The 21,907-nt window shown below is 42.6% G+C and overlaps 1 protein-coding gene across 2 annotated transcripts; it reads right to left on the bottom strand.

Moving 5' to 3' along the window:
- Positions 1-2,792: 2,792 nt before the first annotated feature.
- Positions 2,793-17,291, bottom strand: nexmifb (neurite extension and migration factor b). Of its 2 annotated transcripts, none has more exons than XR_011593473.1 (2): positions 17,252-17,291; positions 2,793-3,108 (listed from the first exon to the last, which is right to left on the bottom strand). XR_011593473.1 is itself a non-coding variant. In XM_070882025.1 (2 exons), the coding sequence occupies exons 1-2, from the start codon at positions 17,283-17,285 to the stop codon at positions 3,945-3,947; spliced, it is 4,344 nt and encodes a 1,447-aa protein (XP_070738126.1). In that variant the 3' UTR covers positions 3,786-3,944. The 2 variants fall into 2 exon arrangements, 1 of the variants encoding a protein (XP_070738126.1); XM_070882025.1 differs by lacking the exon at positions 2,793-3,108 and adding an exon at positions 3,786-8,254 and having other exon boundaries at positions 17,252-17,285.
- Positions 17,292-21,907: the final 4,616 nt, after the last annotated feature.

The raw sequence follows: 21,907 nt of genomic DNA, 5'->3' as shown, positions 1-21,907 counted from the left end.
AGCAAGTAGCATTTAAGGTATTTGCTTTGGTGGGGTGAAGCTGAAGGAAGAAAAGTGATGGGACTCAGTCCATCGGGCTTAAGAATCGCACTGAAATCTATCTGACCAAAAAAACACCGTATTATGCATCAAAGTGTAAACAGGTTTTAATGCAGCTATATTCAAATTAATACCTTAAACTGTGCAGGAAGCCTTCAATCTCGTTACCGTCAACAGAATTTTACTCAATGTGATTTGGAAAATACCTGGAAATTATGCTGTGCGATACTAGCATATGAATGCTTAATGCATTTGTTTGAAATTCTTTCCTGAAGTTCAAACTTGCTCATTTTAGGAAGGAATTTATATGATCATGCTAACTTTGCAGACATTTAGATTCAATGGCATATTTTCAAGACCACAGGGTAATTTTCACCTTCACCACCCGGGCGGGGTCTGCCGGAGCGAATCAGCGACCCATTACAGAAATCACCTGATTTTCATCCTATTGAAATCAGAGGGATGAAAATCGGGTGGGTTCTACAATGGGCGGGCGCTCCAGTGCCCGATTACCATGGCGAAGGTGAAAATTACCCTCCGTCAAGCTCAGCTGTGATGATCCCAGTGGTTGACTAGCCTTCAGATGTTCACTGTCTAGAGTCAGAGACAAGTAGCCAAGGGACTGTCCTTTCTCTTTTTGTTTCCTTTGTGAAGAAAAACCTACATTCCATGTATTCTACATTCTAATAGTGTTTTTACAACTGTGTGTAAATAATTAAGGTAATTAGAGATAAAGGCAATAAATGGCAGCAACACCTTATTAAAAAGGGTTAAAGCACATTTATCATCTGAGATAATATTGAATTATTCTTTCAAAATCTATACAATTGTGAACCTACACCCCTTTTACCTTCTTTCACTACCATCATAAATAGAGTCAGTGCATAAGGACAAGCAGCAACATCAGCTTGCATTTATATTGCACCTTTAACGGAGACCAAGTCGTCCCAAAGTACTTCACAGAGGAAAAAAATGAATGTCAGGGGTGACCTAATAGAGGTCTTTATGATTATGGAGGGGTGCGATAGAGTAGATGTAGAGAAGGTGTTTCCACTTATGGGGGAATCCAAAACTAGGGACCGTCAATATAAGATAATCACTAACAAATCCAATAATGAATTCAGGAGAAACTTCTTTACCCAGAGAGTGGTTAGAATGTAGAACTCGTTACCACATGGCATAGTTGAGGCGAGTAGCATAGATGCCTTTAAGGGGAAGTTAGATAAACAGATGAGGGAGAAAGGAATAGAAGGATATGTTGATAGAGTTAGATGAAGTAGAGTGGAAGGAGGCTCATGTGGAGCATAAACTCCAGCATAGACCTGTTGGGCTGACTGGCCTGCTTCTGTGCTGCATATTCTGTATAATTGATGTTGAGGCAAAGAACACACTAGGATAGATAACCAATAGTGTGGTCAAAGACATGTGGTTCAAGGAGGGTTTTAAAGGAAGACAGGAGAGGTGGAGATGCAGAGAGGTTTGGAGAGAGAATTCCAGAGCATGGGACCTAAATGGCCGAAATCATAGCCGTCAATGCTGGGCATAGAAACATAGAAAATAGGTGCAGGAGCAGGCCATTCAGCCCTTCTAGCCTGCACCGCCATTCAATGAGTTCATGGCTGAACATGAAACTTTAGTACCCCCTTCCTGCTTTCTCGCCATACCCCTTGATCCCCCAAGTAGTAAGGACTTCATCTAACTCCCTTTTGAATATATTTAGTGAATTGGCCTCAACTACTTTCTGTGGTAGAGAATTCCACAGGTTCACCACTCTCTGGGTGAAGAAGTTTCTCCTCATCTCGGTCCTAAATGGCTTACCCCTTATCCTTAGACTGTGACCCCTGGTTCTGGACTTCCCCAACATTGGGAACATTCTTCCTGCATCCAACCTGTCCAAACCCGTCAGAATTTTAAACGTTTCTATGAGGTCCCCTCTCACTCTTCTGATCTCCAGCATCGGGAGGGGTTTGCACATGAGGCCAGAATCAGAGGCCAAGAGAGTTCTGGGAGTGGGGGAGAAGATTACACAGATAAGGAGGAGCGAGGCCACAAAGGACTCAATATCTTAAAATTCTTCAATATTCCTTCTCAATAAATATTGATCCAACTCCTTTTAAATATTGGAACATTGGAATAGGATTAGGTCCTTCAGCATTGAGTCTGTGATATTGACATTTGCGTCTTCTACTCCTATCTTACAGTCCGACTTAAACAGCTTGCTCACTTCAACTTTACCTACATCTTTCATCATGTTTCCCCTCAGTCTTTTCTCCAGTGAACATAAGTCTAGTTGTTTAGGCCTATCTTCATAATTTCACCCCTCGAAAGCGTGAAATGATCCTGGCTACATTTCCCTAAACTCTAACTCACCTATATGCTATTTTGAGCTACAATGACCAAAACAACACAGCGTATTCCAAGACTGTCCTCATCATTGATCTATACAATATCGGCACAACTTGTTCGAACTTGCAATCCAATGCCTTCCAGATGCATTCCAATACTTGATTTGCCTGTTTAATAACCACTTCACAGTATTTCAGGGTATGATCAATGATCACTGACTAACTCAGGATCTCTGAATGGGTCTCCAAAATGCTATCTCCAGAATTAAGCCTATTTTGAATGTGAAATTGGTCAGCAACAACCATTGGAAACATTATAGTCCAGTATTACTATTTAAAGAAAAATGAACATTTCTCAACTTTATCAAAACATACACTTACCTTAGTCATCCTCCAATTGTCCACCGTGACCTCGGCGTAGTTTGAATGGTAAGAATGTCTCCATTCAGTACATGGACAGCACTTCCTGCTTTTCTCAGACTTGTTCCAAAGACAGAATATATCCCTTGTTTGAACTTTCGATAAAGCTCAGATTGAACACAAACCAGTTAATTCCATCTGGACTCCCCAGAGTGAGTTTGCGTGTTGCCAAGCAGATGAGGTAAGCATATTTGGCAAACTGGAACCACTGCTGAACTTGTTAGTCGTCAGTGTTTTGGTAATGATTGAGGTGCCATAATCCACAATGAGCTGCAGGTGCTTCAAGGGACTTGCCATAATATTACTGGAATAATAAGTTCAATTTGTCTTTATTTCCCTCTCTTTTTTTAAAACATATATAAAGAAAAATTTAACATCAAAGTTGTTATGTTCCTATTGTCATAAAATTATCTTTACACTTGTTCATGGTTTGGCACAGATTTTTGCAAGTAGTGCATGTGTTATTGTACATCATCACCGGTGAAGAAAAGGAGCTCTATTGCTCTTTAGAGCATAGAACCTGCAGTCTTACTAAGATACTTAATTTTGCAAGATACACAACAATTACATCTCTTGTAATTCCAGCACTTCCATTTTAGTTTGATCACTGACAAGGCCTCTGAACAATTCTTCTTTTGTGAAACATTATCCCGAAGAACACTAAACATAAGCGCAATTGTTTTGCCGGAAAAAAATTAATCTTCTTCAAACATAGGTATAACTCAAAAGGCCCCATTTTTACTTAGAGCAAACTGCAGTCATTTTTGCTGCAGGAAAACCAAATAATTTATTCCATGGTTCAAAGGTTTCTATATATTTTTTTTGCAGAAGCTGTAGAAAATGTAAAGAGTCTACTAAAATGTTGTCAAGGATTAAGAAAAAACTGAAGAAGTGAAATAGCAGTACTAATGGCAACCATGTTAATTGTACCATAGCCAAGCCAGAACAAAGGTTATTCCTTAATGAGTTTGCCATTCTAGAAGTTCTCATGCAAATCATTCCTTTTGAAAAGGGGAAAAAAAACTGCCTCTGGCATGCAATTCGTGCGTAACAAAAAAAGGGGGAAAATAAGGGGACAGTGCCTGGGCTTAGAAGGTACTGGGAAAGTAAAGGGTGCATCACAGCCACTGTAGTGCTGTATTACCTCAGTTTTTCAAGAGAGGCTGTCACAGATGGGTTCTTGTGCTGCTGTTCACGCTCTGCTCTCTTTACCTTACTCTTTTCATCCCCTGACAATTTTAATGTTGCTTTGTGACGGTACATTTTTTTGTGGATGGGACCGTTACTGGCAGGAATACTTGAAATATCAGAGCTTCTGTCAAAAATGCCACCTCTTATGCCAGAGCTGAAATTAAATTCATTGTTAGGACCGGTTGGTGCAGCAATATGAGGAGCTGTGGATTTTGCAGGATTTTTGTTACTTAAGGCCTTGGCTGTTGCTCTCCGGTTTTTAGCAGGCAAAGAACTATTTGATTTTTTTTTGGACTCTGACATTGTACCACCCAAAATATTCAAGGTTTTCCATTTCAGGCTGTTTGCCTCAAGTGACTGGCATGTACCTGAGGCAATGTTATGTTCCCCAGGGCTCCAGATTGGTTCAATAGAAGCCATCATAAAACGCTGGACCTCAGCCATTCCAGAGGCAATATTAGAAAGTATATTACTGGGTTCTTCAAATTCCCTCTGGTCGTCAACTAACAGATTATTACTGTTTGTAACACTGTGCCCAGACCAACCAGCACTAGTCTTTTTACTCAAAGGCCACGTACTGTTTCCCCCATTTTGCTTTCTACCCCGTACAGTAGCAGGTCCACGATGTGGAAAGGTCTCATTAAGCAGTTGAACGCAAGGTAATAGGCTGTTTTTATTAACAAGTTCATCCAGAGATTTGCTGTTAGCTGTTGGCAGCTGCACCTGATCACTCCTTTTAGCGTGTGCTGCACTGATTGATTTTTTTGAGTTTTTGGAAGTGCCAGGATTCTGACGAGAATTACTTTTGTTTTGCGTTTTCTCAGTAGCTTTAGCAGATTTTGGCTTCCTTGGTTTTTTTGCACCTTTTGGGGTGGAGCTTTGGTTTGGGCCCACATGCTTACTGGAGGTGCTTTTCCTTTTAGCCTTCTGTCCCCTATTGCTGTTATTTAATTTCAGCATACCAGCTTGCTTTTCAAATGGGTTCTTTTCAGTCATCTCACTGGTATCTTCATTGTTAAAAGTATGAAACTGAAACTGATGATTGTTCAAAACGAATGTCTCAGTTGATTGGTCAGGTGCTTGGGGTATGGTACAGTCCCACTTCATTTCAGTTGGGTCCCCAAGCATTGCTTGAGCATGTTCCGGAAAATCTTTGGGTTTGCCTGATATTTTGACCTCTGGTCCCACTATTTCAGGTGACAGGTCAGGTGTAGTTGGTGGGGAAATCTCAGACAGTGTCACGTGCCTGAATCGATCGGGAGTAAAGTTTGAGATGTCAAGGAGGTCAGCAGATTCCTTTAGAGGTGCAACTTCATCAATGCTTTGTTGAATTACTAGCTTGGGGCTGCAATGAGCCAAAAAGTCATCACTCATATCATCCTCACCATCATTTTCACATGATTTCAGACTTAAAGAGCTAAAATTATTGGAGTTTGCTGACAAAGAACCCACTGAATCAAAACTGATGAGTCTGGTGTCATCTGGAGCTACTGAATCTCGATGGAGCTGAAAATTGCCATCATTGTCTTCTATTATGCATGAGTGATAGCTGGTATTTGACTGCAGTGGCTGGTTATGGGAATAATTCTTGCTAAGCACAAGTCCATCACTGTGTATTTCTATTTGTTGATAACTATCATTAATGGTTCTTGAAAGGCTAGTGCCTTGCGCTGGTAGTGATACTACACCAATCAGACTAGTCGACAGTACGGCAGGTGCTCTGCCAATAGCTGAATACTCCTGTTTTGCATGCCACAACTTTTCAAAGCTTTGTTTTTCCTCCTGATAAAGAGGGGACTGTTGCTGTTCAGATTCAGAGGGAGGGGACATGACACAACTTTGCGTGAGGTTTGAAGGGTTGAAATGATTCTGAGGCTTGGAAGCAATGACAGAATGATGTGGGAAGTAGGAGAGCCCACTGTGGTTTATGGAATCGGATGCATCCAGCAGCGTCTGCAAATACCCCCCAGGGATTACTTGCACAGTAGTTGCAGCATTAGCAGATGGCACAGGCTTGTCAGAAGAGCAGGTGGCTGGTGAAAAAGTAGAATTCTTAGCAGCAGCCTTTGCATGGCACGATTTAGATAAATGGGTGTTGTCTGGGACACAATGAATGGAATCAGTCAGAAGACTACCTGAACTATTCTGCCTCGTTACAGCTGAATCCACCTCCCTTACATTTGTCATTGTGTCAATGTCATCATTTACTGCCATCTTGAGCTTTTTGCTGGTGTTTTTCAGTTTGGCTTCTGCCTTTAATTTTAGTCTCTTTAGTCTGCCTTTCTCCTTTACTCTGCTGTCAAACTTTCCTTGCGATTTGCTTCTCACTGAAGCAGTCCCTGATGTAATGCTGGTGGAACACAATCCATTTGCACAACTTGGGATTTCAATTGCAAACGTCTGGGAGTCTACAAACGCCATCTCTTCTCTATCAGCACGGGTCAGCCTTTGAGTTTCAACCGGATCAAAAGAGCACGCAATCTGCTTGTTGGGCCCTAGCTCAAGCCGAACTCTACGTGCCCTGTGTCTGTTTGCAATTTGTTTGCTTTTCCTCTTGGCAGGATGAGAAATAAATACATTAGACACTGCACTATTTAAGTGCAGCCTCTTCCTTCTTTCAGTAGGCACTGGCAACACACGTTCAGATTGTTTTTGGCGCCAAAATTCCTTTAAAGGTGCAAGTTTTTCGTATTTACCGAGTGCTTCGTCAGTCAAATTAACACATGTCTGGGTGGCATCAATTTTACTTACTTTTACTCGCATATCCTTTTGACCTTTGAACCTATTAATAATGATATATTTAATAATAACTGGTGGCCCTCTCCGAGCTGATTTTCGCCGCTTTCGTGGACACCATTCATCATCATCTTCCTTCTTAGGACCATCTACCGGCCATTCCTTCTTGCCTGAAATCTTTTCACTTTCTATGGAGTCAACATCATACAAGTAGTCATCACTATACCGTACTTTCCTTTTGGCGCGCAATGCATAATTTAGTTGACCAGAGCAATTTGCATTTTGTCTCGAAAGATACCTAATACTATCCATGCTGCCTTTAACGGTGTCATATGAGGAATCTGTTCCATAGCTGTCATCGCTGTACTCTCCCGAATCTTCTACTGAATGATTGGTTTCGAAGAAATGATTCCTTTTCGAAGTTGCATAAAGCTTTACATCCACAGTGCTACCATATTTTTGCATTCCCGCCCTCTCTTCCGATTGGTCGTCGTCGTCCCAGATGTCAATCTCATCAGATTTGATTTGTGACCCATCCAAATTCATTTTCACAGAAGCTTTACCTTCCTTCTTTGTGCAGTTTGAGATGACATTCGGAAAAAAGCTTAACTGTGATTCTTCCTGAAGTGCGTTCGTCTTTTCTCTGACATTGTCTTGAAAGGACTCGTACCTAATCTTTAAAGAGCAGACATCGCTGCTGAGAGTCGACTCATCATCAAACATGTAATTGTCCACTTCTTCCTCGGCAAAAAGATTGACTGAAAGCTCATTTTTTGAGCACAGGTCAAGCAGTTCTATTTTGCTTTCGCTAATAAAAGACTCAAAATAAGCCCAATCCTGGCCAGGGTTCGATAGTAAAGCTTCCTCTCCATTGCATTTGTCCAGCAGTAATCCTTCATAGTAATGTTTTTGAGTAATATCTTCTGACTCACTGTCAGATTTCTCCACATCTCTTTTGTCTGTAGTCCTAGATTTGTGCACAGTAAAGCTTAACAGTTGATCTGAAAGCAGCTGATCCCCATATCTTGCACTTTCTCCTGTACTCATGCACTGAATCCCTATATCGGAGACCGAACATGTGTCACAATCCTTGTTCATGTCACCTATTTTCATGCTTATTCCAGGCTCTGCATCAATGCTTTCCTTCGACTCAATGAAGCAGCCCAAACAGGTTCTGCTCTGCTGCATCAAACAATCGTCAGACAGCGATGAAATGCCTTTGGGCTCCGTATACCTGAATGGAGCTTTGTCGGAATCCTCTGGTACGGACAAGTAACTCACACCCTTTGTAACACAAGATGTAAGGGAAATGGTGTGTGTGGAGGAATCATTTGCAGTATGTTCAGGCACATCAGCTAGTCTCAGAGGAGAGGGTGGGTCCAACATGCAGGCCTCTTTTGAAGTTGGTAAAGATAACACCCTGTGGCCCAGTTCATTTTCTTTTGGTGAAGTGAAAGATGATAAAGTAACTGCAGCATCTGCTGCACTGTAAGACTTCATAATTTTCCCTGCACCACATAATTCTATATGGAAGGAAGAAAGTTAAACAATTTCAATATACTGTAGTTCCCTTTTTAGGCTATGCAGATAAACAATTTAAAATACATTACTAAGGAGAGATAAGAAAAATTAGACACAAATGTCTTCAATCTTGAACTAGGAGGAATCATTTTGGCACAAGGGAACTGAAGTAGCCAGCATACAGAATTTATTATTGCTATTAAATTACAATTATCTCAATAGAAACTGAAAAGATATGGCAGAACTTGTTAAAATCTCATTATGATTATGGTTATAGCTCAGCTTTCATCTAGGCTCCAATTCAGTGTTATTCTGCAAATTATTCATTAATTTAAATTGTTAATTAATCTTTCATTAAAATGTGTCATTGGGGCAGAAAAAAAGAAATGATCACAGTTTTGAAAGACTAATCACCTAAGTAACTATGGATGTAAACTGTGATTTTTTTTTTTACAGACTAGAATCTGCTTTTACAACCACAACAGGAAATAGAAGGAAGGTACGAGTGGAATGCTAATTCTGCCATTTTTATCCATATACATTATTGTGTATAATTGTATATAATATTTATAAGCACATACATACTCTAGATGATTGCCTGTGTCACTGCACATGGAGACTCAAGACTAAGGGGTCTTCATGTGAAGGGGAGGGGAAATAATTGGGTGTGCAGACATTTTAAAGTTATATATTCTGCCTTTATTGTTCTATTTCTACTATAAATTCTTATGTCCATATTTATAATGCAAGCTGCATATCTAAACATGTTACTCTGTAATTTCATCCTCCTGCCAGTGGTGCTGCTGCAGTGGGGGTGGGGGGTGAAATTAATTACAGCATGACAAGATTATATAGGCAGTTTGCATTAAATTCTGGACAGAACAATTTATAATGGGAAAAGATGACATGAAGGGCACGCAGACGAAAGATTTTTAATATATCACTGGTTGATATCGTACAGTATTATAAGAACATAAGAAATAGGAAGAGTAGGCCATTTGGCCCATCGAGCCTGCTCCGCCATTCAATAAGATCATGGCTGATCTGATCATGGACTCAGCTCCACTTCCCTGCCCACTCCCCATAACCCTTTATTCCCTTATCGCTCAAAAATCTGTCTATCTCTGCCTTAAATATATTCAATGACCCAGCCTCCACAGCTCTCTGGGGCAGAAAATTCCATAGATTTACAACTCTCTGAGAGAAGAAATTCCTCCTCATCTCAGTTTTAAATGGGCGGCCCCTTATTCTGAGACTATGTCCCCTAGTTTTAGTTTCCCCTATGAGTGGTAATATCCTTTCTGCATCCACCTTGTTGAGCCACCTCATTATCTATGTTTTGAGAAACATAGAAAATAGGTGCAGGAGTAGGCCATTCGGCCCTTTGAGCCTGCACCACCATTCAGTAAGATCATGGCTGATCACTCAGCTCAGTACCCCTTTCCTGCTTTCTCTCCATACCCCTTGATCCCCTTAGCCGTAAGGGTCACATCTAACTCCCTTTTAAATATAACTAACAAACTGGCCTCAACAACTTGCTGCGGTAGAGAATTCCACAGGTTAACAACTCTCTGAGTGAAGAAGTTTCTCCTCATCTCAGTCCTAAATGGCTTACCACTTATCCTTAGACTGTGTCCCTTGGTTCTGGACTTCCCCAACATCGGGAACATTCTTCCTGCATCTAACCTGTCCAGTCCCGTCAGAATTTTATATGTTTCTATGAGATCCCCTCTCATCCTTCAAAACTCCAGTGAATAAAGGCCCAGTCGATCCAGTCTCTCCTCATATGTCAGTCCAGCCATCCCGGGAATCAGTCTGGTGAATCTTCGCTGCACTCCCTCAATAGCAAGAATGTCCTTCCTCAGATTAGGAGACCAAAACTGAACACAATATTCCAGGTGAGGCCTCACCAAGGCCTTGTACAACTGCAGTAAGACCTCCCTGCTCCTATACTCAAAACCCCTAGCTATGAAGGCCAACATACCATTTGCCTTCTTCACCGCCTGCTGTACCTACATGCCAACTTTCAATGACTGATGTTTCATGACATCCAGGTCTCGTTGCACCTCCCTTTTTTCTAATTTGCCGCCATTCAGATAATATTCTGCCTTCGTGTTTTTGCCCCCAAAGTGGATAACCTCACATTTATCCACATTATACTGCATCTGCCATGCATTTGCCTGCTCATCTAACCTGTCCAAATCACCCTGCAGCCTCTTAGCGTCCTCCTCATAGCTCACACCGCCACCCAGTTTAGTGTCATCTGCAAACTTGGAGATTTACACTCAATTCCTTCATCCAAGATCACCTCTCATTCTTCTGAACTCCAGTGAGTACAGGCCCAACCGACTCAACCTATCTTCATAAGTCAACCCCCTCATCTCTGGAATCAACCTAGTGAACCTTCTCTGAACAGCCTCCAATGCAAGTATATCCTTCCTTAAATACAGAGACCAAAACTGTACCAATACCCTGTAGAGTTGCAGCAGGACTTCTCTGCTTTTATACTCTATCCCCCTTGCAATAAAGGCCAAGATTCCATTTGCCTTCCCAATTTCTTGCTGTTCCTGCATATTAACTTTTTGTGTTTCATGCACAAGGACCCCCAGATCCCTCTGTACTGCAACACTTTGCAATTTTTCTCCATTTAAATTGTAATTTGCTTTTGTATTTTTTGCAGCTCGGGAGTGGAGAGCAAGTGTAGTATTCAGGTAGAGTGGGGTTTGAGGCCATTGGGCAATTGGACCAGGGTACATGAGCAAAATCCAGTCGCTATTTTAAAGTCAAACATTCTTTTTATATTTCTATTATAAATTCCTATGGCCACATGTATAATGTAAACTCCCTATGTAAACCTGTCATGCAGCAATTACACCATCCCACCCGTGGTCACTGCAGCAGCTTCATTGCAGGGAGGTGTAATTACAGCAGGGCAAGTTTATAGTGGCAGTATCCATTATACATGTGGACATAGGAATTTATAATGGAAACTGTTTACAGGAAGAGCATGTAGACATGAGTTTTAATATGTTATATAGATATTATAATTAAGAACAATTCTCAGCATCCCATGCAATTTCCCCAGCTACGAGAATAACAGTGAATCTTAATGAAAGACATTCATTTTTAACAGACACATCTATGTGGTCAACCAGAAGTAACAGGCAACTGCTCGCACAGATTAAAATATATTCACAAACAAATGTCCCTGCTTTTAACCAGAATTTTAAACCTTAGCACTTTTCAGGTATGTTTAAATATACAAAAGATTTAAACATTGGTCCGTAATTTGTGTATGCGCCCTAAGGGCCGCACAGGTTCTGGGTTTTCACATGCGAAGAATCTTCTTGACAGGTCATCCGCATCGCTGGGAAAAGGGCATCCGCGGGCGCAGAATTGGGCTGTTTGCCCAGTTTCTGCCCAGCGAATGCCCGTGAAATTCTAATGCCTGCTTTTACCAGCGTAAGAGTTTAAAGAAACCTTAAAATATTTTTTTTTCAATCATTTAAATATTAAAAAACCCGTACAATAAGGCAAGGTTAGTTTTAACCCCTTTAAACCATTTAAGTAAAAAAAAATGTTTTAAATATTTAATTAAATGGGATTTTAATTCATTTTAAATATGATTTTTTTAAATTTATTTGAAGTATAGATGTATTTTTTGGGGATATTCCCATTCATGGTATTGGAGATCTCGTACATACGGAATCCCTATAAGCATGAATGGGGATTCCCTCCTTTGATTCGTTGGACCAGGGGTGCTTGTGAACCACCTGCGCTCCTGAGACGTGGGCCTCTACCCGCAGTTATCCAGAGAGTCCCAGGACCGTGAATCTCCGTACTTCCCGGGCCACCAAGTAGGCGGGCATTTTATTTGCGGATTGGAGGCATTTCCCCACGGGAAGCCGCCAACTGCAAATTTAGGGCCATTATTTTTGGTCCTCAGTCTTACACTTGGTGATTCAAAATGAAAGGCCCAAAATCCATCACACATCCTCGACAGAAAGCCAAGGAGGTCTTCACTTTTGAATTCGGTCAAAGTTACTTTAAACAATGTTTTAAATATAAGGCAGTCGCGTCATCCATTAAAAAGCCACCAAGTTATGGCACAGAGCAGTAAAACATAATTTTACACCCATGAGATCCTATGGTCAGTCATGCCACCAGGAGGATTGGACAGCAGATAGCAGAAAATTCCCCACAGACAGAGACTGAAGAGTTGGTGACCAGGCCCTCATTCAATTGCACCTTAGGCTGGTTACAGAGCAGAATTGCAGAGGCCTGGGAGCCCTCTAGGCTAAGATTGGTATAAAGAACTAAAATAAGCGAAAAGCAGAAATACTCCCTTGGCCAATTGTATTTTTAATATATTCGAGTATACATTTTTTCTATTTATTTTTTAAGGGTAGTCCTTTTTCTTTGCTCATCAAGGTGAAAGCTATCAGTGCAGTGAAATTGAGTATTTTTCTACCTTTGACATTCAGTTTCTACATCAAACATTCCCCAAATCACATACAGCATGGACGGTAGGGTCAAGTTCCTTCTTTTCTGCTCCAATAATACAACTTAATGACAATCTCAGATAAGCACTCCCAGTGCACTGTACTAGTGTAACATTTTCATTTCCCTTGGTAGCTATCCTTGTGGCTTCTATGAATGAAACTGTCAATTCAGTGCCAATTAAAGAAAAATAATGTGGGCAGTATCATGTTATATGCTTCAGGGAGGTGGATGTGCAGCAGGACAGCCAGCTCTATTTCCGGGGCTATGGCCTGGGACATTGGCCCCAAGTTTTCACACGCGGCGAAAAAGGCGCACCTCAGAGCTGGGCGCCTGTTTTTCGCGCCGAAAACGGCGCCGGAAAAAAAGTGCGGTATTCTCGAGCTCCTTGGAGCTCGATGTCTGCTTGGTGCAGCACACAGGGGGCGGAGCCTACCACTCGCGCCGATTTTGTAAGTAGGAGGGGGCGGGTACAATTTAAATGAGGCTTCTTGGTGCCGGCAACCCTGCGCGTGCGCATTGGAGCGTTCGTGCACGCGCAATCTGAAGTAAACATTGGCACTCGGCCATTTTTAAAAGTACTGCGGAAAAAATGAAGATTTGTTTCTTGGAACCCTGCAAAGGCTTGTATTTTAATTTTCTTGATATTTCTGTGTGTGAGGGAGTGCTTTTAGCAGCACTGCTGAATAAATCACCTGCTGAAATCAGTGAGTTCAGCTTTTCACTGCTAAACTTGCAGAACCGGTGCCTGCAAATTAAGGACTGTGTGTTTGGAGAAATAAAAGTGCCAATTCAACTTTGCAATGGATCAACGTCCACCAAGAACAAAGAATTTCTTGCATGAGGAAGTAAACCATTGCATAATACGTGGTGTTGACAATGCAGCACCCATTCTGCAAATTTAAATATAAAGATGTCGATGTGGCTGCCTCTCCCTGTCCAAATGGCCTCAGTCAGTCCCCCTCACAGCTCCAAGGCTGCTGCTGTTCTTTCTTCGGCTCCCGACCAGCCACTGACGCCGCTGCAATCCCATGGCCGAATGGCCTCAAGTCCGTCCGGGTGCTGCATCTTCGCGGGGAATGAAGGCCTGCCTCAAACACCGCAGCTCAGCTCGAAGGCTGCTTGCTGCCTGCCGCTGCCGTCGATGACACTGACGCCACACCGCTGCCTGAAAGGCCTGCCTGAAGCACTTTCACACAGGTAGGAACATGGTTTATTTAATCTTTTCTTTGCTTATAAATTTTTATTCAGGTTGGATTTATTTGTATAATATTTGTATAAGTATAACTAAGGATTGATTGTAGAATTTAATGACTTCCCTTTCCCCTCCCCCCCCCACCTTGTTCCCGACGCCTAATTTGTAACCTGCGCCTGATTTTTTAAAGTGTAGACAAGATTTTTTCAAGTGTACAAAAATCTTCACTTACTCCATTCTAAGTTAGTTTGGAGTATGTTTTCACTGTGGAAACTTTGAAATCAGGCGTCAGTGGCCGGACACGCCCCCTTTTGAAAAAAAAATTTTGTTCCAAAGTGAAACTGTTCTACCTGACTAGAACTGAGAAAACTAAATGTGGAGAATTCCGATTTCTAAGATACTCCGTTCTACACCAGTTGCTCCTAAAAATCAGGAGCAAATCATGTGGAAACTTGGGGCCATTGTGTGCACATGAAGGACAGCCCTGGGGTGCCGGGACCCAGCCCCTTTAACTCTCCGCACTCCCCACTCACAGACACACTGTCCATCCGACGTAGATTTGTGGATAGAGCCAAACGCATTGACAGGATATCCCGCGCCGTCTTCCCATTCACATTCCTTATATTTAATATTTTTTATTGGCTCACACATAAAATCATACGGCATCGGGATATTCATGAAATTTAAGTCACCAGCATTGCATCTATTACTGAAACAATCTGCTACGCACAGACACACACACACTATCAGACAGACACACAGGCAGAGACATGCAGGCAGACACGCGCATATGCACAGAGACACCCACAAACACAGACACAGACACGCAGGCACAGACACACAGACAGACACACCCACACACAGACAGACCCACAGACATAGACACGTAGGCACAGACACACAGACACACCCACACACAGACAGACACACAGAGAAGCAGACAGACACCGAGACAGGCAGAGACACGCACACCCACACGGACACACACACATACACACACACACAGGCAAAGCCGGTATTAGACCGAATGATGTGTGAAGTTTCCATTGGGTCCACAATGCTGAATCCATCTAACGATTGTTCAGCTCCAGCTGTGGTATGTCTACTGTGGAATATTAAATTGCGTAATATGTGCTGACTGACAGTGTCCCCTATATCAGTACATTCCTGTTATCACACAGTGTCCCCTATATCAGAACAGGCCTGTTTTTATTGAGTGTCCGCCAATATCAGTACAGGCCAGTCAGCCTAACCTCGGTGGTGGGCAAATTGTTAGAAAAAATTCTGAGGGACAGGATAAATCTTCATTTAGAAAGATACGGATTAATCATGGAGAGTCAGCATGGATTTGTTAAGGGAAGGTCGTGTCTGACTAACTTGATTGAATTTCTTGAGAAGGTAACCAGGAGGGTCAATGAGGGTAGTCTACATGGATACCTGGGGGGTCGTTGTGCATGAAACACAAAAAGTTAGTAAGCAGATACAGCAAATAATCTGTCTTTGTTATGTTGACACTGCCATATCAATTACAAGCAGTATATGGGGGGATTGGGAGGGGCACCGGTAAATGGGGGATGGGGAGGGGCAGCAGTAAATGATAGCGAAGGGCACCAGTAAATGAGGGATAGGGGAACCAGCCCACACTGCGATATGTGTGCGCACTAAGTCCGTTCCGCAGAGCAGGTCTCCAGTCGTCCTAGTTCAACCCTTGCCATTGGATAAAGTCCTAGCTCTGTCAAGCCCGTGTGGTGGCTGGTGTGCAACGGTCACTACTCGTTAAAAAAATCCATGCACAGGCATCTTCCACCCCCTCAATTGGAGCTCAGGAATAGAACATCGGGTTCTTCATTGAAGCATCTGTGAACTCATGTGGAAGCAAGTCATCCTCATTCGAGGGACTGCCTATGATGATGGATGTCCACAAGGCTCTGGGTTAAGTCTGCCCAAACCCATCTCGTGTAAGATCCTAATAGCTGTGAGGGAGAGACTTTCATCTCATCAACATGGGCTGGATTCAAAACCTGTTCTCAGAATTTAAAGGTACTAACCCAATATACCACCCAGTCTCGCAATCTTATTTGTGGTCCTCAGTCTTACACTTGGTGACTCAAAATGATAGGCTCAAAATCCATCGCACATTTAGTATAGATTACTACTTTAAAGAACAGATTACTCAAAAGGTGTACAAATATTTTTTTTATTCGTTCCTGGGATGTGGGCCAGCATTTATTGCCCATCCCTAATTGCCCTTGAGAAGGTGGTGGTGAGCCACCTTCTTGAACCGTTGCAGTCAGTGTGGTGAAGATACTCCCACAGTGCTATTAGGGAGGGAGTTCCAGGATTTTGACCCAGCGACCATATGGGCAATGATCCAAAGCTAACATTCGCAATGAGCTCACAAATACAATGTGCTGTACCATTGTGTGACTCACCCCCTTTACTAGCTCTTTTTTGTACTTTCATGCCGTCTCACCAGTTTTTTTTCCAAATAAACCTAGTGTTCAACCAGCAAGTTTTATTAGATGCAGACTGTTAAATACTTTCCTCTGAGCCTTCCCTCTCCTTTCACTGTACTGTAAGAAGTCAGAGTAGAGAGACCCAGAATAAGCCTGATGGGCCAACCTCTATGATATGCTCTCCCCTTTGGAAACTCTGACTCGCCTGGATAGTAGCAGGAAAAGTCTGGTCTTACACACCATCAAGCCTGCAAGCAAGTCTTTTTACAACACACAGCTTAGCTGTCAACTGGGAGACATCATACTTAAAGTTTGCAATAGGAAGCAATAGAGACCATGATTATCTCCATATAGACCGAAACTACACTTCAAAATTGGCTGTAAAGTGCTTTGTGACTTCCTGAGGTCATGAAAGGCATTATATAAATGTAAGTTTTTTTCTCTTTCTTTCCATGATGGCATCCAGAAAACTTACCACCAAAGCTGTTTACAACAGTAAATGGGAGAGCTTTTCTGCCTGATGCTAGGTCCTGCAGGAGGAGGACTTCACCTCCTGTAGTCTTTCTGCCTCGTTGGGAATCTTGCCCAAAGAATAGATATGGGAAAGAACTTGTTCGGGAATCTGTTTTACTGGTTTTCAGGAAGCAAGCAACTAAAATGGTTGACAAAATTATCCCAAAATCTCAGAAGCCTTTTGATGTATTGTTCAACCTCCTAGTCTCGAGTGAGGCCATTTTTCAGACTTTCATTGATGTGTATATCATGGAAACAGCATATGTCAAAGTTTTAGCACATTTAAAAAAAATTCTACAACAGGGATTGAATAATTTAGGAACTCATTGACATACCTGCTGTTTCCATGTTCTGTGCTTCGACAAACATGAAATATTTGCTGGGTTTAAATTCTCCCTGTAAAGTTAGCCAAAGTATTGTGAGCCTGCATTACGCTGGTGCACATGCACTGTTTATATCACTGTCACCAACAGTTTTCAGAAAGGTTCTCCTGCAAAAAAAATCAAAACATTGTTTCATTATTTAGCCAAAGAAACAATGAAAGAATAATGCATTAATATTCCAGCCATTCATTTTTCCTACTTTTTTTATGCTTTGTATATACAGTTAAAGTCAAGCCTCAAGATATTCAGGCACCGAAATTGCCCTCTGACCAAAACGAGGCACACATACTGATACAATGGGGCGGAGATTTGAGCAAAATTGAGGTCGTAAAAGTTTTATTTTTCTCTGGGCGATGTTTGGGGCGGAAGTCGTTCGGGACGGAAGGCGAGTGGTCGGTGTGGCGACGCGGGCATGCCGCGTCGCACTGACGCGTAATAATATCCCTGCCCTTCAGTTAAAGGGGACGGCTGCTGCGAGCTCTGCACAAATTTTAGTTGGGCTCACTGGGCCACCAGTGAGGATTTCGGCCGGGCTAGCGCCATTGTTGGGCCGACTTCGGAGTTCCCGACTATTAAAATAAAATGGCTGCCATGGCAGTGCGCCTTCCCCTTTAAGGGCAGAAGTGCCGCCCAGCCACAAGCAGCTTCCCGCAGGAGAAAGCTGTCCGGGGTACTGAGCAGCGGCCAATCCGTTCCCTTGGGGCAATTTCCCATGCAGGCGGAAAGGCGATTCACCACCGGTCGGTAAAGGGTTGGCAAGTGCCCGACAGGGCGGGAACACGGGCCAGTGGTAGAGTGCACCGACACAAAAATAAAGGAGGGCAATTTCTCAAATGTCGGCACCTCCACCCCGACTCAGCGGTAGGTGCTTATCGACCTGTTACCGTCTCTTTGGGGGCTCTTTTAAAAAAAAAGGAGCAATTTCATGCCTCTCAATGTCTGGCAATAAGATTCCAGGATAAGCTCCAATTCACAGACATTCAGGGTAAAAATAAAAATCATCACAACGTTTCTCACTCCCTGTCAAGGCCAATTCAACTGGTCAATGTAGGAATCTTTATCCTCATTGAGAATGGGTTATGCCTTTGGATCATTTCGGTTTCCTGCTTGTACTCACCGCCGCTCTTAAGCAGGTCTCCCTGATGCTTGGATAACTTAACCAAATGGGAATGGTCTTGGGAAGAGGAAGGGGAAGAGTGAGATGACTTTGTGTCTTCACCTGCCTGAGGCTTGTCACAGTTTCACTATGCCTAGATTTAATGGCCTCTTCCAGTCATTCAAGCCAAAAGATATTTTCAACCATCCCTGGAATGATTGACTGAATTCATGGTTGGGTGGCAGCTACCACGCAAAGGCTTCTTGAAAATTGAGTGACTGTAAATTCTAAGCAGTCTTGTCCTTTGCTAAGGAGCATAAAATGTTAGTCAGAGCTGCAATGTTTTCACACCGGTGACAGGATTAATGCAATTCACTGGCATCTACTCATTACCCCGAAAGCAAGGGTTCATGTAAGGTTTGCCCAGGTCAGGGAAATAGGAACAAAGCAGTCCATCTAATGTTTTACTGTTTCTAATACCCCAAGTCAAAAACAGTAATATTGAATCAAATTAAAGGCATCTACCAACATGGTGTAATTTTCACAACAGAGTGGCTCCTGCCAACGAACCGGAATCTGCGCAGAAGCATAACTGTCAGGTCCCCAATTTAAAAAAATAACATTCACCACAACAGACGGAGGATCTGAGAAGTGCTGAGGCACATCAATGATAAATTTTCATTAATGTTACTAGGTTGGGTTAATGTTGCTATTTTGGGTTAATGTTACCAGGTTGGGTTAATGGGCCCAAATTTCCCCATGAGTTGCACCGTTTTTTTGGGTGTAACTTGATTTTTCTGGTGTATCTTTTTAGTTGCAAATATGGGCATTTAATTTGTGCCAGTGTAATTGAGTTAGTTAGGTTTTTTGTTAGGTCAGTTTTTTTCCCAAAAGGGGGCGTTTCCAGCCACTTACACCATTTATGCCAATTTGCCCAGAAAAAAGTTGTACTAAACTAACTTAGGGCAGCTTATGTGTCCACTTTTTTCCACACAGAAAGACCTTACTTACAGTTAAGGAATCGGTGCAAGTAACTACATTTAAAGCACCACTAAGCACCAAAAACACAAAATGTACTAAGCAATTAATTAACAATAAAATATAAGGAACCCTGTCCCTAAAGCACCAAGACCAAAGTAATAAGCAATCAATAAATAACAAATAAAAGAAAATAGAAGGAACCCTGCACCTAAAGCACCAAAATCAATCAGTAAAAGCAAATAAAAAATAGAAGTCCTCCCTTAGGGAGGGGGGGGGGGAGGGAGAGATGGGGGGGTGGGGAGAGAAAGAAGGAGGAGGGGAGACAGGAGGAGGGGGGAAGAGAGGAGGAGGGGGGAGGTGGAAGTAGCCTCTTGTGAAGCACGTCTAGATTGATGTCCGGCATGGCATCAAACACCCGCATGAATCCTCGGTTCATCTGGTCGAGAGTTACAAACTCAGACCCCCAGAAACTCGTCAGGAGTTTTACAATCAGGTCAGAGGCGTCGCCACTGGTGGATTCAAGAACCATCACCACGGGCCCCTCCCAGGCCAAAGTTCCATCTTGATTTTCTTAAAGTATTTCTAATCTGTAAATCCCCTAATCCAAGGCTGAAAGGAATCAAATCATCTTTTGACATGACGGGAAGAAAAACAATCAGATGACTCAGCCTGCAGTGTACACTCTGGCTGCCGATGAGGGAGCCCATTTGGCCAGGGCTAGGGACGGCATACTTCGGGCCCCTCTCACACAGCTGCCGCACGTGTTTGCAGAAACGGCCTGCCAGGAGCTACTGCACATGCGCGCAGACTCTAGCGCGTATGTGCAGAGGTCCCGGCACTGTTTTCAGTGCCAGGACCTGGCTCCGCCCCCCAATCCATTGGGCCACGCTGCGCCACGACCGAGGAGAGGCTGGGGAGCGGCCAGAATATGGAGATCTTTTTTCGGCGCGCTTGGAGGCGGACAAAAGCGGTACACCTCGAGTGAGGGCGCCAGAAAAACAGGTTAGGGAAATTCTAGCCCATAGTTACTAGGTTGGGTTAGTGTTACTATTTTGGGTTCATGTTACTGGGTTGGGTTAATGTTATTGGTGATTTTTCCAGTTTAAGAACCGCTGTCTCGAAGGACAGACAACAACTTTCAAAAATAAACTCATAGTTTGAATTTTATTTTAAAATTAATGGTTCTAACAGAATTCTCTAAGTCCACTTCTTTATTCTTCATTTTGGCAAGTCCGGCGACAACAAACAAAAAAACATTGGAACTGCGAATGTGCAACAATTCCGGTTTGTTGGCAGCAGTTGCATCCTTTTGACAACTGGTTTCTCGTGTCATAGAAAGAAAGCAGTTGCACAAGTATTAACAACAAAAAGGTCACTATTAGTGGCCTGGACCCAGATGAATTTAAACAAGAAATTGGAAACAAACTCTGACAGTTCTATTATGTCTGTAATGTACTTATGAATGACTCCACGAGGCAATGTGTTGTACTCAAACTGTAGTGACCTTGGTCTTTTATTCCAAACTCCAGAGTGAGGCACAAGCATGGTGGGCAGCCTTTTATTTACTGGGCCCCGCCACCAGGGTAGGAAACCCCCGGTCTCCAACAGTTGCACCCTCTACTGGTGCCAGCATGGATGTACACAGTGTAAACCTTATTGATAGTACATCAGGTAAACAAGTCTCCATCTTATGCAACCACACAGTGACTACACAGAGTACATCCATAGTCAGCATATACAACAGCTTCCATCGGGGAAACTTCAGTCAATGCCAAGGTGAAAGCTCTGCAATACAGAGGTCCCCGATAGACAGATCTACCTAGAACCTTAGAATTCCAGATTCCTTTCGTTGGCACTGGGGTTTACGGCTTCATCTGAGAGATTTAAAAGTCAAACTTTACGTAGAAAGCAGCTGCAGCCATTCTACTGATGCAGTATGTTGCTTGTCATCAAAAAGGGCAGAGTGAGAGGAGCAATCAAAAGTTGTGAAACTTCAGGGGACTCCTCTCTTTCTGTGATTTGTGAAGATAAAACCTGCATTTTCTGATACCAGAATCAGAACTTCTATTCATGGAAGAAATAATTTTTCACATACAAATGGTATTTTTACAAAGGGTTGCATACAACAGGTCAGAGTAATGTCATTATTTATTATTGAGAAACTAATATGAAGGGCCAAGGTCACTAAGTGCAGGGCACCAATTCGGAAATAATAAACTCGATGCTGTAATGGGGTTACTGTGAGGTGCTTCGGGATGGATGAATTATAATGAGCCTAATGGCCTCTCTTGTTCAGAATTACTTTGTGATCTTGTACAAGCCTTAAGATTGTAGGAGGAAGATTGAGAGAGGTTAAGGGGCTCCAGTTCTGAAAGATGAGTGCAATGAGTCGGAGAGGATGCACGGAGGAGAAAGAATGAGTATCTACAATTAGCAAATAGCAAGACAGGAAAGTTCAGAGGAGCACCAAACATGGCAGTACTGGTAAAGTAAAGGTAAGAAGGAAGGTTGCAACATATAGGTTAGAGGCT

The sequence above is a fragment of the Pristiophorus japonicus genome, chromosome 6 (assembly GCF_044704955.1).
Source record: "Pristiophorus japonicus isolate sPriJap1 chromosome 6, sPriJap1.hap1, whole genome shotgun sequence".
NCBI lineage: Eukaryota > Metazoa > Chordata > Chondrichthyes > Pristiophoridae > Pristiophorus > Pristiophorus japonicus.
Note: the sequence above shows the minus strand (reverse complement) of the source record. Positions and strands in the feature narration are given on the sequence as shown.

What these genes read in the sequence shown, in the direction of transcription:
- nexmifb (XM_070882025.1), bottom strand. Translation starts at nt 17,285, where the DNA reads ATGTTTGTCGAAGCACAGAACATGGAAACAGCAG. An exon ending in ACAGAACATGGAAACAGCAG is followed by an intron (nt 8,255 to 17,251) that starts GTATGTCAATGA and finishes CCTTCCATATAG; the next exon opens with AATTATGTGGTGCAGGGAAA.